Source organism: Carassius carassius, chromosome 18 (genome assembly GCF_963082965.1).
Source record: "Carassius carassius chromosome 18, fCarCar2.1, whole genome shotgun sequence".
Classification (NCBI taxonomy): Eukaryota; Metazoa; Chordata; class Actinopteri; order Cypriniformes; family Cyprinidae; genus Carassius; species Carassius carassius.
Window position 1 is genome coordinate 17,230,815 of NC_081772.1, and position 17,134 is coordinate 17,247,948.

The 17,134-nt window shown below is 36.6% G+C and overlaps 2 protein-coding genes across 3 annotated transcripts in view; both read left to right on the forward strand.

Moving 5' to 3' along the window:
* LOC132092571 (sphingosine-1-phosphate phosphatase 1-like) overlaps window positions 1-3,843 on the forward strand; it is a 52,771-nt gene extending 48,928 nt beyond the window's left edge. Inside the window, exon 4 of the mRNA XM_059498854.1 lies at window positions 3,829-3,843. The gene's annotated coding sequence lies outside the window, so the exon portion shown is untranslated. The remainder of the gene's footprint in view (window positions 1-3,828) is intronic.
* Window positions 179-17,134, forward strand: part of LOC132092568 (potassium voltage-gated channel subfamily H member 5-like) — a 114,236-nt gene continuing 97,280 nt past the window's right edge. For both annotated transcript variants that reach the window (XM_059498851.1, XM_059498852.1), the window contains exons 1-3: window positions 179-502; window positions 13,084-13,207; window positions 15,421-15,527. In XM_059498851.1, coding sequence (XP_059354834.1) covers window positions 430-502; window positions 13,084-13,207; window positions 15,421-15,527 — 304 coding nt within the window. In that variant the 5' untranslated portion in view covers window positions 179-429. The remainder of the gene's footprint in view (window positions 503-13,083; window positions 13,208-15,420; window positions 15,528-17,134) is intronic.

The following is a 17,134-nucleotide window of genomic DNA, read 5'->3' on the forward strand; positions in this document are numbered from 1 at the left end:
TTTTGAAATATCAATAATTTATCTAACCTTTTTTTTAGAAGGCGAAAAGAAGACTAACTGTTAAATTGACATTTTTCTCACTTAAGATGACAATGACATAATTCTCAGTAACTCTTGTAATTCGCGCGAAAGAGGTACCATCTGTTGCATATGTTGCTTCTCCATGGTACCGGGCGTCGCGCTCCAGATTTCTGTGCCAGTCACTTTTCCAGTGTTACAGTTCGCGAGTGCGCAGGCGCCAACCAGGGGAGCGCGGAGCCTGCAGAACTGCGAGCGCAACGTGGTACAAAAAACCCATACCAGTCAGCCACGGCGCAGCGTTACCATGATCTTCTCCATCCCATCGATACATTCCCATCCCGCCTGCATCACTTTAACGACCAGCTTCCAGCAAGTCCGCAAGCCTGACCGACGCTGCCCGACCGCAGAATGCACGGGGGAAAAAGAGGACTGGTGGCACCACAGAACACTTTTTTGGAAAATATTGTCCGTCGCTCAAGTGGTAAGATGATCGCTTTCTTCAGATTGCAGTACCTGATGAAGCAAAGGCGGAAAGTCTCATGATGTCTCAAGAAAATGTTTAAATTCTCTTACGCTTTATTTTTTCTAACTTTAATTGTGCTCAGAATTACGCGTAAAACTGAATCTCGAGTTTGTTCTCATAAAAATGGGAAACCTATTTTTTTCTCTGATTAAAGTAATATTAAATATTTACATATGACGCACCTAAAGTAACTTCTACATACTCTTCTTTATTGTGTGCTTAGTAAAACATTAAAAACAGAGCTGCAAAACAGCCGTGAGCTAAACCTAATCACTCTTTGACCATAATAACAGTAATTAAACACAGTTTACAATGCATTGCTCAATCGCTTCTCAAAACGTTACCTTTACTATTGCTATCGATTATCAACTTTATTTTATTAATGCGTCAGTAGCTAAGACTTAATTTTTTTTTAGACATCAACAACCTACAGTCAAATATATTCTATACTCTTTTCTTCAGTCGGGATAAATCTCACGCGGGTAAACGTTTAATTTGCGTCAATTGACGCATGTAAAAATGCGTGGATTTTTTTTTTTTTTTTTTTTTGGTGGGGTCACACAAACAACTATTTCGTCACACAAACAACCTTTCTGGCTTACTTTTGTTAAACTTTAAACCAAACATGTAAACTGTTACTTTAAGTTTATTGTGGTTAAATGGATATGTGACTATTGGAGGCTACCTATATTTTGAATATATATATATATATATATATATATATATATATATATATATATATATATATATATATATATATATATATATATATATATATATATATATATATATATATATATATATATATATATATATATATATATATATATATATATATATATATATATATATATATATATATATATTTATTTATTTATTTATTTATTTATTTATTTATTTATTTATGCTGTGTAATCAGTTTTTAACAATATTTTTTTATATTCTATATTTTTATATCATTATTATAATTACTATTATCAGCACAATCAAAGCATTTGCATGTTCAGTCCTCAGTTGTTTGTATCATCAAATTATTGTTGATCATAGCTAAACTTAATCTAAAGGTGATGCAGTTTTTCTGGGCAGTTTTGCTGTAGATCTTCTTATGTGAATTGCAGTCATTTTGTGTCACATATATTTTCCATTTGAATCTGCCACAGGTTCTGTAGGAGTTTGTATAAAAGGACCTCACCAGCAGAGGTCACACATGATTACTGCATCAAAAGCTATTAATATCTCTTAACTCTGTTTCAAATAAATACACATACTTAAAAGTTGGAGACACAGATTTGGGTATTTTTGTATACACTGAGACCAGACAGTTTTTTCTAACGAACTGTGTGGGTTTTAATGTGGTGCTCTCTCAGCTCATAATACCATGCCCTGACGTTTGCCGTGGGCAGCTCTCTGACCTCAGAGGGTCTCCAGATCTCCCACACACTATTTGCTAAATCTGACGCAGAGCTTGCATCTTTTGCGAAAAAAGGATTCTTGCATTTAAATTTACATTTGTTTTCTTGTCATAGGCTTTTTAAATAACTGATTTTTTCAAGTGCATGCATTTACATCTGGATGAATGAACACATTTACAGCCATCAGTACAAGGCACAAGTCAAAAAATGAGAAGTTGCATGTAATTAAAAGGCAAGGTTAGTGTCTTCCTTCCAACGATTTCACTTAGGTACATTTAAAAATGTATCTAAAGCCTGTGCTGATGTGCTGCCAATGTGCTGTCAGCTCCAACTGAGGCTCCATGCTGACGGTAGTACAAATTTAAATTTAGGAGTGAAGGATAGATAATACAGTATATGGATGATGAGCATACCAAAATTCTCCTTGTGAAACGTTTTGGAATTGTGGAGCTGAAAATTATTTACAATCTGATTAAGCAGCTAAAAATAGCCAATAATGTGCAGGTGGTAAATAATGGATGTGTAGTTGAGGTCTTTTATGTTGTCTTTATGAAGTTAGTAAGGTATAATATATATATATATATATATATATATATATATATATATATATATATATATATATATATATATATATTATATAATGAAGAAAAAAAACAACAACAAAAGAAACACCATCGTCTTTTTCGTTGAAACCCTAAACACCCCTTGGCAGGAAAGTTAAATGTGGTATAATAAGCCAAGCTATCAAAACTCAGAATTATTGTCAATTATGTAATAGCCAAAAATGATCAAGTCTAAAAAGATTTTAAATTGCTCAAGCAATTTTTTTTTCATATACCTCTTATATCACCATACACAGCATCTCCACCTCAAAATAATGAACCCTTTCTCGAATGCTGCTGTTGAAATTATGTAGGTGTTTCTGAGGCTTTGTGTCTCTGTCCTTCATTTACAACCCAAGTCCTCCCTGAAGGTCTTCTCCTTTGTTTGCGAACAGCAGTTTGTTTGAGACACACAGCTGGGGGGTAAACAAAGTCAAATTTCATAAAGCTTTTTACCTGTACATATCATTATTTGAACAGCAAAAGCAGTGCATATTTCCCCCAACTGTGCTGAGTTTTAGTGTGTTGGAGAAGCTTGTTGTAGTCAGCTTGATTTTTGACTAACCAGTGACAGCATGGTTCTCACTGATTTGAGAAATTAAATGATTTCAACAACACTTTTTGATATTGAGGACAGCTATACTGTTCTAGCATTGAAGGCTGACGGTTCTGAGGATAACTTGCATGTATATAAAGTGCATATATACAGTATGTGATGGTTCCAGTGTTTATTATTATTATTTAAAATTTATATTTAGTTTATTATATACTATTTTTTTATATGTTGTTATTATTTTTTATCATTGTTGTTGTTTTCAGTATGTAGTACCATACATTTTCTTCCATTCTTATACATTTATTCTCATTCTTTTACATCCTTAGAACTGTTAATTTGCGTTTGGGGTTTATGCAATGTACCATGACTCACCTGAGCTGCCACTGGCTACCCTCAGCTTGTTCTTTTGTACTGCTCGTCACATTGTAAGGTGTACAGGCACGCTACACATACTCTCAAACAGAGAAATATACACCCACAGCAAAGGGAGTTTAAAATACAGTTAAAAAGAGGAATAAAATAAATGAGACTGAGTACAAACTAATAATTTAGCAATAAACTATTAAAAGGAAGCTAGAAGAATTGATAAAGTAGAGTTTCTGTGGTAAAATGAAACTTTTGAGAAAACCGAACATCACAATGGTACAAAAACACCAGTAAGGAGATCATAAGACTAGTGCCAGAGAAAAAAGATAATTAAAAAAAGCATGTGAGGAGATATGAATGCAGATTAGAAAGTCACAGATGTAATGAAAGTGTTATCTAACATTAACCACAGTTTACGAGAACAGAGAGCTTGTTGTGTTTGGTGTTCACTATAGGGAATCACTATCTGATGTGTATCTGTACTGGAAATAGTCGGTTTTTCTTACATGCTTAGGATCTGTAATGGCCAACAGAAAATCGTTTTCACCAAGATCACAGGCACTAAGGAACTTACTAAGGTGTACTCCATGTAAATATAGGTTTATCTTAATAGGATCTGTTTCTTCTTCCACTTCCCCTGTAGTCATTCTTTCACAGAGAAGCAGGTGCACCAACATAGTTCCACGCAGACAGTGAAAGGGACACATACCATGCAATAGCATCAAATACATTGATGATGCATTATGTTAATGGATCCAAAAATAGAAGAATGTTTGTGCTTGTTCAATTTCATAACTTCTCGTTGCAGTGACCACCAGGAGTAACATGCAGATGAGAGCATGACAGACACTTTGTACCTCCTAATGGCACCAGATCTGCTGAAGGGAGTGTTTACTTGTGGATTTATTTATTACAGACTCCAGTTGCTCCACCATCTTTTTTCTAGCCCAGAAGATTGGTAGAATCTCTCTGACAGCCCCCTCAGAAAGTACAGACATCTCTGGTCTTTCTGCTAGCATTGCTGTGTTGTCAATGCAGTCCAGTCTGCTGTTTGATTGATTTCCATGTATTTGTGGGTCTGTACCATCTCTGTTTTTCCATCCTGGATGGTAGCTGTATTAAAATCCACTACCAGCTCTCTTAAGTTTAACTGTTTTGTTTTGCTTTCTCTCATCTTTATTACTGTTGGAGTCTATAATGAATTAGCGAACAACTAAAACGGAAAAAGTTTAAAGCAAAAGTAAAAACAAACATAATGCCATTCCAAACTTTCTTCCATGGGGGGGGGGGGGGGGGGGGGCACAAAATGATATTTGTGGAAACCCTTTAGAATATACCAAGTACAAATAGATGGGGACTAGATCTATTGAGATCCCAAAAGGCCAAAAAGCATCATAAAACTACTATAAAATACTCCATGTGACTCAAACTCATTTGCAGTCATGTCCTATTCAAATATATAGCATTAAACTTTTAAAAGTCAAGGAAAAAGAACAGTGCCTCTGACTATCTACACTACCATTCCAAATTGTCTTTTTTTTTATCACCAAGATTGCAATTATTTGGTCAAATATAAAGTAAAATATAATAATAATGTAATATTTTAAAATATAATTGCAATTTAAAAATAACTGTTTTCTATGTGAATATATTTAAAAATTATATTTAATCCTGTGATGACAAAGCTGAATTTTCATCTCCAATTATTCCAGTCTTCAGAGTCACATGATCCTTCAGAAATCATTCTAATATGCTGATTTGTTGTTCAAGAAATGTTTACTATTATTATCAATATTATAATTCTGTGGAAACTAAAAAAGTTTTTTTTTTTCAGTAACCAACATAGAATTTACCTTTCCTATAAATGCCAAGTTCTGTCATGATACTCTAGATGGCACAAGCTGATGGATTATTGACACAAATTGATGATTTTCACAGCGTTAAACTACTTGGCACAAGCTGATTGGTTCATGTTGGAAAGGCAGCCAATGAGCTCACTGCTTTTCATTTAAATGGCTGGTTAGCGTTCACAAGAGCATGGTCCTCAGTTCATTTTCACAGAGGGCCAAATTCGGCCAACAATACCAAGCCAAGGGCCACTGACTACATTATGACCAAAATGTTTGCTCTTATTATTGCACATGCCACACACATGCCATGTTTTCACTGTCAAACACTGTCTGATGCTGCGTTTGAATTTACACACCAGTGATGTGCTTACGCTTAAGTTACCATGGCAACATTATTTGAAATGAGTGCTGGCAAATTTTTTTCTCTCATGGGCCGAATGTGTCCCACGGGCCACCTATTGAGGAACCTGTACTAGATCATTTACCAGCATGCTTTCAGAGTTCCTCTGAAACACTCCACCTGTATAGATCTGCTATGGGTTATTATACTGTATATGCTACTTGTGCAGCAGCAGTATGTCTTAAATACACACAGCACCGTATCAGCATATGTACTGTATTGGCAGTACCAAGTTCCTGTTTTTGCTTTGCAGTGGCAGCAACAATAATCTACAAGAACAGCAATAACCTACAGCACCAGCAGCAACAGCAGCGTAGCAGATCTATTCCGCCAAGACTAAATACATTAACACTGTCATGTTCATTACCATGCTAAAATCTTCCAAAATTGTCATGATAGAAATGTCTTTACTGTCAGTTTTGATACATTATATGCATCTTTGCTGAATAAAAGTATAAATTAAAAAAATAAATCTTAGGCAAACCTAGGCAGTTTGTACAAAAGTGTTTTATTAAAGGTGGCATGTTAGGCCTCAGGAAATCTCAAGTTGGTCTGCCCCTGTCTGAGCCTTAACTGTGCGCTTGGGATTGAATCGACAGCTATCCTCAAAGCTGTTTGTTTAAAGCAGGACCTTCGGCCGGAGATTGGCAGTGGTTGTTTCCCAATGCATATGCCATGGACATCTCTCCTCTTGCTGGAAGTAATGGAGTCAAATGCTGACACATACAAAGTGTCAAACTGTAATTGAACAGATAATTATAGAGAGATAAAGAAAGACAGCGAGAGGCGATGGAGCCAGAGAAAAAGTCACAAATTCTCGGACAACAGAGACTCTTCTGCATAGACATCAGAGCAATTTGTAAATCTACTTCCCTCTTTTGTCAACCTTTAAAAAAAAAAAAAAAAATTCTGATTCATAGCCTGTTTCTCTTGTTGGAACACTGCATTGCTAAGAATTATAAACAATAATATTTATCCTGGAATGTTGTCGCTACTAGTCTTGAGAGAGTCTTCAGAACAAACAGATTTATATTGAACAATGTTGCTGACTTGCTAGCTCCCATCATGCAGTGCAGCATGAATAATTGTGTGAATAGTGTATTGTTTCAGGTTTTGCTGACCTTATGCTATTGCTGTTTCATTGTGTGATGACTATCTTTTCACACACTGAGGTTTATTGATTGTCAACATTATTTTAGTCTTGCCTGGTCAGATGTTTGACGTGTGGCATAAGATCAGGACTTGGTCCTTGTTGCAGCTTTTTGTGACCAAGAGCTTAAAACTTTAAGCTGGACCGCAGACAGAAGGCAAAAGGGCCAACAAGTGCTAAGCATCTCTCGAGGAACTCCTTCAAGACTGTTGGAAGACCATTTCAGGTGACTACCTCTTGAAGCTCATCAAGAGAATGCCAAGAGTGTGCAAAGCAGTAATCAAAGCAAAAGGTGGCTACTTTGAAGAACCTACAATATGACATATTTTCAGTTGTTTCACACTTTTTTGTTATGTATATAATTCCATATAGAATTCCACATGTGTTAATTCATTGTTTTGATGCCTTCAATGAATCTACAATTTTCATAGTCATGAAAATAAAGAAAACTCTTTGAATGAGAAGGTGTGTCCAAACTTTTGGTCTGTACTGTATATATATATATATATATATATATATATATATATATATATATATACATGATATTTCACGGGTTTGTGTAAGTGGGCATGTAAAGGTGGAAGAAAATAATGTGTATATATGTAAAGGAGGCCATGTGAGTGCTAATGTGAGATGTTTTTTTTTCAGTAAACACACTGCTGTGGAATTGAGGAGAGCGGCCTAGCAGCTTTCTATTGGCCTCCCATGTGGGGTTGGCACGCACATCACTAAGTCTTTCATCGCTGTCAATATGCCTCTTATTCACAATTTTTATGATAAGCTTTCGGCAGCATCCCATAATAAACATAAAGTGCTGACGGAATGCTTTAGGCTTCACATGGCTCTGGAAGTGTGATCAATGTATGTGTTATAACCACTTGGGCTGTTTAAAGTCTGTATCAGCTGACTTAAGCTGCTCTTTAAAACAACAAGACTAATTCAAGAGAGACACATGTAAGCCTTATTGTTAATTTGCCTCAAGTGAGATTATAAAGATTAAAGTCTTTCTAGTCTCAGTATTCCATTGATTTTACATGCAGCCAGACAAAACAGCTGTGTCCTCTTATGCCCTGTGAAATGGATGCTCTTTTTGCCTTGAGGTGGATCTGTGCTCTGTGTATTGCATAACTTTACTTTGGCTTTGATATATATATATAAGGTATAGTTCACAAAAGAGATTTTTGAATATTTTGAAGTGCTGTAATCAGGTCCCTGGTGCATCAACCAACTAAGGAAATGTGAAAAAAGATTAACCCAGTAACTTTGTTTTGGTAAGCCTTTTTCTGCAAGCTTCTGAGAAAACAAGCCGCTCAGATTTCGTTCCCTTGATGACGTGGTAAAGGGATCTCATTATAATATTACCGCCCCTTAATCTGTAAGCTTCCACCCATTGCACCATTATTTAGATTTCGCAAGCGACAACGGTTTACCAGTTCTGATGCCATGGTGAAAGTTTGAGCAAAACATACTAACTGTTATGCCTTTGGCTGCACAGCCGAGCACAGAACACTGTTCACCACACACTGAGTCCCAGGCTCAGAGGAGACAAGAGAGCAGTGGATTTATTGATTTATTTACTGTATTTTGTTGCTGCCACACAGATCTAAAATAAACATGCAATTTATTTCCCTGCAGTTTACCTTAACAGACATAACCGACTGTTTTTGTAACTCATGTGCGTTTTTAACGTAAACTTGTGTGTGAATGAGAACTTAGTTTAGTACTCACATGCTGTGACCACCGCTTTCTGTATGTGTGCACTTAGAAAAACATATATCAGAAGTTAAAACTAATATGGCTTTAAAACGCATGATTTCAGTGTTATAAACATGATAATGTGAACCAAAACAGATGTTTTTAGCAGGTATGAGCTGTCATGGCACAGCTCTATTCTGGAAAAGGGGGCGGGTAGCAGCACCTCATTTGCATTTAAAGAGACAGCCCCGAAAAACAGAATGTTTCTGCTTTCACTCAAAAAATAAATGATTGGTGGAGTATTTTGAGCTGAAACTTCACAGACACATTACAGGGACAACAGAGACTTATATTCCATATTGTAAAAAAAAAAAGGGGCATAATATGACTCCTATAATTATTTGTATTTTTCACTTCATTATTGCAATTAGCGTTCTTATAGTTAACTGAAACAAAAATATTACTGCGAAAAACAGAAATGAAATTAAATTAATAAAATTCATGGCAAACTGTAAATAAAATAAAATAAAAATGGCCACAAATGAATGTTTAGTTTTTGATTTATAATAAATGTTATGCTTTTGTGAACCAGTATTATTTTAGTGTCATTGAGAAACTTCTTTATTTTTATATTTTGTATTTTTTCTATTTTATTTCAGTTATTTCAAGTAACATTTTTTTTAAAATAGATTTTGTTTTATTTTCATTAACTATAATTATTTGCACAAAAGCAAGGAAATATGATTTATTTCTTTTCTTTCATCACCATGTCCCCTTAGGGGCTCCATCAAAACATGTGAATGAAAACTAAAGTAAATAAATAAATAAAAGAAATAGAACTAAATAAAATAAAATCAATAGAAAAAGTAATTAAAAACATATAAACTACAATGACTTTCATTGCAACACCATTCATTCCTCACATAGACTTTCCAGCATTGGTTATGCTGTGGATGTGACTGTACATGGTCCTGCTCCACTCGCCTGAGCTCCGTTTCCGTATTAGTTATTAATGCTTCACTTCTTGGCAGAGACTTTATTAGTGTGAACGTGCTGTCTTGGCTGAAAATGCGATATATCATCAGTGACAGAGCATTACATGATTATCACATCACCGAGTCCCGTTCTCCAAACAGGATCTCATTCTTTTGCATCCTCAGGGAGCACTTCCTCACAATTGGCCCCTGGTCTGAGGGAAGGAGCCATGGCATGGAGATCACTCTAATGAGTCTCAGCTCTCCTTCCTGAAGGGGACAGCACTTTACTTTATCCTTTACGCTTCTCTTTTAAACTGGTCCTGCAGAGGCAAACTGCAAGGGGAGGAGGAGGAGAGATAATGGAGACTATTCAATGAAGGAGAGAAGTGGCCACCTTTTTTTAATGGCTGTGTCAAATGCCACGTTCTCTCTCTCTCCTCAGGGGAGGACTGCATGTGTCCAGAGAGAACTGTAGCTCTGCCGCATTATAAAAACCTTGTGTGTGTGTGAGCAAAGATGTTTCTGTTTGTGGTGGTTGCCTTTATGTGTGTAAGGATTTGTATTGTCACAGACATTTCTGTAACAATTTGTGCTTTGATTTGTTTTCCGGTGCTGTAATGTTCTCTTTGCCTGTCTATTTTTATACCTGCATTGGGAGGGTGAAGTCAGTTGTCTTTTTGCCTCACTAAAACACTAATGAAGACTAGAGAGGATGACTTAGTCTTTTTAATGGCACAGTCTCACAGGAACAATGTTCAGGTCTTTAACCCACCTGCTATGGCTAGACCACCGTGCATCAGTTACATTGATGCCAAGACTGCATTGCAATTCATTGTGACAAATAAAAGAATGAACTGCAGCAGTTTCCACAAATGGAGTACAAATTAGGGCTTGAAACGCAAGCCTTTTTTCTTCTCAACAAATTGCCATTTAAAGGGAAGTGTTTAACCTTCGGAAAAAATGTGTCTGGTCATCTCAGATGAATAGAATAAGGCTACGTTTACATCACAGTTATCAAATCATTTAGATCGGATCATATTTCAATCAGGACATGGCGTGTTTACACTTGGCAACATCAAGTGACTTCTCTATCTGGATAAACAATCGGATCTTTCTCTTGGACCGATTGGATGTCTTTTGACAGTTCGGAAGAAAGGGGGCAGGGTTTTGCGTGACATCAGCCTGCGAATGCAGACATGATAGCTGGATTGTCTTTATCTTACACTGAGATCTGATCACAATGCATCCTCTACTACTATTTACACTGCCAAGTGTAAATGCAGTTTTATTTTGTATTATTATTTATTTTATTATTTTAGTGTGCAGTCACATTACTACAAAAACTACAAATGTAGTTTAAAAATTTTATTTGTCAAATAGTTAGTTTTCAGATTTAACAACCACATGTTGCTTTGTAGTTGGTGCACTAAGTCTATTTTTGATAAATAAAATAAGATGCATATATATACATATTCTCCCTGGGGCCTGGTCCTGGCTGGTCTCCGGACCAACACCTGGCTCCTCCTGATCCTGGCTCCTTCTATCCTCCACTCCCCCATGGACTTATTACAACCCGAATTCCGGAAAAGTTGGGACGTTTTTTAAATTTTAATAAAATGAAAACTAAAAGACTTTCAAATCACATGAGCCAATATTTTATTCACAATAGAACATAGATAACATAGCAAATGTTTAAACTGAGAAAGTTTACAATTTTATGCACAAAATGAGCTCATTTCTATTTTGATTTCTGCTACAGGTCTCAAAATAGTTGGGACGGGGCATGTTTACCATGGTGTAGCATCTTCTTTTCTTTTCAAAACAGTTTGAAGACGTCTGGGCATTGAGGCTATGAGTTGCTGGAGTTTTGATGTTGGAATTTGGTCCCATTCTTGCCTTATATAGATTTCCAGCTGCTGAAGAGTTTGTGGTCGTCTTTGACGTATTTTTCGTTTAATGATGCGCCAAATGTTCTCTATAGGTGAAAGATCTGGACTGCAGGCAGGCCAGGTTAGCACCCGGACTCTTCTACGACGAAGCCATGCTGTTGTTATAGCTGCAGTATGTGGTTTTGCATTGTCCTGCTGAAATACACAAGGCCTTCCCTGAAATAGACGTTGTTTGGAGGGAAGCATATGTTGCTCTAAAACCTTTATATACCCTTTCAGCATTCACAGAGCCTTCCAAAACATGCAAGCTGCCCATACCGTATGCACTTATGCACCCCCATACCATCAGAGATGCTGGCTTTTGAACTGAACGCTGATAACATGCTGGAAGGTCTCCCTCCTCTTTAGCCCGGAGGACACGGCGTCCGTGATTTCCAACAAGAATGTCAAATTTGGACTCGTCTGACCATAAAACACTATTCCACTTTGAAATAGTCCATTTTAAATGAGCCTTGGCCCACAGGACACGACGGCGCTTCTGGACCATGTTCACATATGGCTTCCTTTTTGCATGATAGAGCTTTAGTTGGCATCTGCTGATGGCACGGCGGATTGTGTTTACCGACAGTGGTTTCTGAAAGTATTCCTGGGCCCATTTAGTAATGTCATTGACACAATCATGCCGATGAGTGATGCAGTGTCGTCTGAGAGCCCGAAGACCACGGGCATCCAATAAAGGTCTCCGGCCTTGTCCATTAATCACAGAGATTTCTCCAGTTTCTCTGTATCTTTTGATGATGTTATGCACTGTAGATGATGAGATTTGCAAAGCCTTTGCAATTTGACGTTGAGGAACATTGTTTTTAAAGTTTTCCACTATTTTTTTACGCAGTCTTTCACAGATTGGAGAGCCTCTGCCCATCTTTACTTCTGAGAGACTCTGCTTCTCTAAGACAAAGCTTTTATAGCTAATCATGTTACAGACCTGATATCAATTAACTTAATTAATCACTAGATGTTCTCCCAGCTGAATCTTTTCAAAACTGCTTGCTTTTTTAGCCATTTGTTGCCCCCGTGCCAACTTTTTTGAGACCTGTAGCAGGCATTAAATTTTAAATGAGCTAATTAAGTGGATAAAAGTGTAAAATTTCTCAGTTTAAACATTTGCTACGTTATCTATTTTCTATTGTGAATAAAATATTGGCTCATGTGATTTGAAATTCCTTTAGTTTTCATTCTATTAAAATTTAAAAAACGTCCCAACTTTTCCGGAATTCGGGTTGTATTTTACTTGTTTTGGTTCTCCTCTCACCTGCTCCACGTCCCCCTACAGAGCCCCCACCCTCCCTCCTCAGATTGACTTTGTTTTCTAAACATCCTTAGTTCCATTCTAGTCCCTGTCCGTCTAATTTTACATTTTATGTTTGGTTGTTTCTCTACATGTTTCCTGTGAGATTTCTATTCAGATGAATTCCTATGTTTCCTTTGTTATGCAATTCCTTACTACAGCCAAACACGTGACAAATACAAGTTTGACTAAACTGATGTGCCTGACGATAATACGAACACTAAATATACCGTAATAATTAGTTATTTATGCACATTAATATGTTCCCGTCCTACCTCTTATATTTGATTGCAGAGACAAGTTTCTTGTTGGGGAATGCGCAAATCGTTGAATGGCCTATAGTTTACAGTAATGACGGATTCTGCAAGCTGTCTGGTTACCACAGGGCAGAGGTCATGCAGAAGAGCAGCACCTGCAGGTAAGTGGCTCTCCCACCTGTCTATTTATAGCCTGTCTGTATTCAGTAGTCAAGGACAGACAGTGATGTGGTTCAAATTTATATTTGCAACTTTTCAGGCTAAGGCATGCAGGATCCAAAAATGCATTAGTGTGCATCTAACTAAATTATGTGTTTTTACAGAATTACATTATTTTGGATATGAAAATGAAGCCTCAGAAACTTTTCCAGAGGGATAATGCTCGGATAGCAGGAGCTGAATCTATTAAACTGATGCAATGCAGAATATGAAGTAGAGAAAGGACAGAATTTGATCATTTATTATTATTATTATTATTATTATTATTATTATTATTTGTCTTTGTCAAGTGAGAACTGACCGCTACTCCTGCTAGTTTCACTCATCAGACAATTGTGGATGTTTCGCTAATGATTTTGGTGAAGTGTTAGGGGCAGAAGTGCTTGAGTTAATGGTGCTAAAACACACTTCTCACATCACTTCAACACACTTCTCACATCAGTTCAGCTGTGTTGAGCCATCTGCGAGTACTATTTAGTCACTCCGAGAGCACATTTCTCCTGAGCCATCACCGAACACCTTGTTAGTGCTAAATATGCTCAGTAAAGTGCCAATCATCAGAGTAGAAATAGAAATACCAACTGCAGCGATTTTGGCTCTGCCTCCATGCAGTTATATGGATCTGCCTACAGACTGTGATATGACTCCAGATTGACTCAGGATTCAAGGGGAATTTTAGAGGTAGAACTGGCACAAGCCTTTGTCAGCTTAAGCAATACGGTTGAGGATTTGATACAAAAAATCTCTGAGTAGCTTAGGGTCACAAAACTCAAATGCACCATAATTACCTATATATTTTTGTTTTTTTTGGAAGCTGAAGTGGTAACAGGATTCAAAACAAGTAAAATCTTTAAAACGAAACTGGGGATTCAGCACAATGCCACAGAGGTTTCAAAGTCACCCAGTCTTGATTGTAGTTATTTGCTATAAACTCTACATTACAGGACTCACGTGTAGAGCCTTGTCCTCCTGTGTCCACTTAAGAAAGAAACGGACAACAGATGAGAAAGTTAGAGAAAGAGAAAGTTTGAAAACTCAAACACATAAACTTCATTTTGATTATAACATGATTGGAAAGGATGGAGATGAAGTAAAAAGCTAAAGTAAAAAAATAGAATACAATTTACCACATTCACATTGTAATATTGTCATGAAATTCAAAAAGTAAAATTCATGAAAATGTACTTCATGAAATGATACACCACGCATTTTCATTCCACATCTTAAGTCTTCTTTGTCAATTCCAATATCTACAGCTTTGTCATTGTTTATTGAACATTTTCGTCTTTCATTTTTTATTTAAATATTTTGTAAAATGTTAATTTAAAGAATTTTCTGACTTGTTTGTTATCATTATTAAATTGTATTATCCAAAAGTCGGAAACCACTCGTAATACTTCAATTTGGCTTTTTTTCTATGCACATTTTATTCCAAATTTTATATAATCAGCCAAACAAGTGAAAAACTGAATTAGAAAATGAACATGAGTTTCTGATTTTTCTGTATTTCTTCCAGCATGAACTTAGGAGATGTTGAAATGATCATTGTCACAGATTTACTTAATTAAAAAAATATGGCAGAATCATAAATGTTGTATTCGTCCCCCCCCTCCCCCCTGCCAAAAAAAGAAAACATTTTTTATTTTTCCAGGCTATAATTTGACTGCCAGATTTTCTATGTGGTCTTAGACTTTTGAACCCCAGTGGTGCCACCTTATTTGCAAACATTTAAGAGAACTTCAGGCACTAAACACACAAGAATACCTTGTCTTTTGCTGCTTTCCTGAACTGTTTCAAATTGAATGTTTCCTTCCTTTTACATAACCTTAAGGGTAGAACATGTCGGAAGTGAGGCTCGGCATCTACTGTTTGTCCAGCCTCCACATGTTCAATAGAGCGGCTGCAGTATCTGACAGCCCGTGTCATCAGCCACCAGCCCTTGTGCACACTCTGTGAATTAACTGACAGTGAAAGACAAGGTAGAGTTTGCTGGATGTGTGTGGCACACAGGTGTGCACACTCCCCTAACTCTCTTTTTCTGCTCTCTTTGTCTTGCTCATTTTCATCACCTGTTTTCTCCATTTCCCACCCACTTCTCTCACTCTCATAACCTTTTTTCAACTTTCCATCCTTTGTCTCTCTGTCCCCCTGGCAGTTTCATGTACGGCGAGCTGACAGACAAGAAGACAATAGACAAAGTCAGACAGACCTTTGATAACTATGAGTCCAATTGCTTTGAAGTGCTGCTCTATAAGAAGAACAGTGAGTATTCCCAGCTACAATTCTTTCACTTTGCCTGCTGTTTCTAGTGGAAAAGGGAAAATACAGAGATGCAATTGTGTCGATGTAGGAAGCCGAGTTCCTGAAAAGAATGAAAATTCCTTCATATATATATATGACAGCATAATCAGCCAATCACAGCGATGTGGAGGCACCTCCTCCTCTTATGTGACTTTTATTACTACTGTAGGATCTCAGTGAAAACACTTTAAGTTGTCTCGACTACAAGCAGGACTGCCCAAACCGATTGTGTCTGACATGTAAAAAAATTTTTGTCTGGCTACAATGTTTTAGGCTGTGGCGGATAGACTTAGTCTTTACAATGGCACACACTGTATAAAGGTCCTAGCCATGTAATTTTGAACTTAAAAATATATATATTTTGTGGAGTTTTTGAACTTTTTAAAAACTATTTTTGTCAATTTTTTGTCTACTGATTTTTAGTATTTTCTTCCCAGACATTTAATCAGTGAACAATCAATATGTTATTAAACAACAGTACGATTCATTGAACACACCTTAGTTTCAGTCATCACACCCTCTTTTTCATTCCTGTCAAAAGTTGATATATGAAATATGGCACTGCCCGGACTAGGGTCTATTTCACAGCTGGCCAGATTAAAATGATGACACATGTTTATTCTGACACATTCTGTTCCACCAATGCTCACAAATATGTTTTTATAGCAGTAAAAACTCTGTTCGTGTGATTATAATGTTAATCAACATAAAAGTGATAAAAACATATAGAACCCACTTTATTGTTTATTTTGAACTTTCTTCTTTTACATACAGGCACTGTATCAAACAGCACATATGTTCAATGAAAAGTGTGTCTGGATGTTACATAAAAAATTCAGACAATACATCTAATCTACTTCATTTGCAAACACAGCATGAACGTCAAAACAGCCAGCAGAAAGTGTCTGATTTTATTTAACTCAATGAGCTAAAGGGTGGCAAAAGAGGCACTACGTTCCTCTAAACACATTCTCCTCACTTCTGTGAAAAAAGTGTCCCACTTGAAATAGATTTGGGCATTTAAGTTGTTTAGTCTACTCAAGTACTCTCAATTGTGTAGGTACTTAATATCTGATGTAATGTTTCTGTTTGTCATGAGTAAGTTTGGTTGTTGGATCGCGTTATATTTTAGCGCTGCTTGCCTGTGGTTCATTTTCTATTTTCACCACAGGTTGCTTGACATAAAGCTGGGTGCACACTGTACGATTTTTGACACAATTAGACAAATTTTGCACATGCTTAAAGATAATTTTTATATATGTCCATTTTTAATGAGTCTGACATTAATTACTGCTAAGATGCAACATTGTGACAATTCGCTGTTACAAGTTAAATCAGTTATTTTAAGGAGTCTGAAGAACCCGTGTTCTGTTCCATTCAGTTACGCTTGGTTTAGCTGTCGAGTTGTGTCTGTGTGTGTGTGTGCTCTCATCTCCTTACCCTCCTTACCCAGATTCTGTAAACAGTCACGAAATTTATGATCATGAACAATCATTGGATACTCATGCCCATCCCTAAAAACTTCACATCTTTGCTGAGTTATTTGATCATTTACACCTCAAGGCATC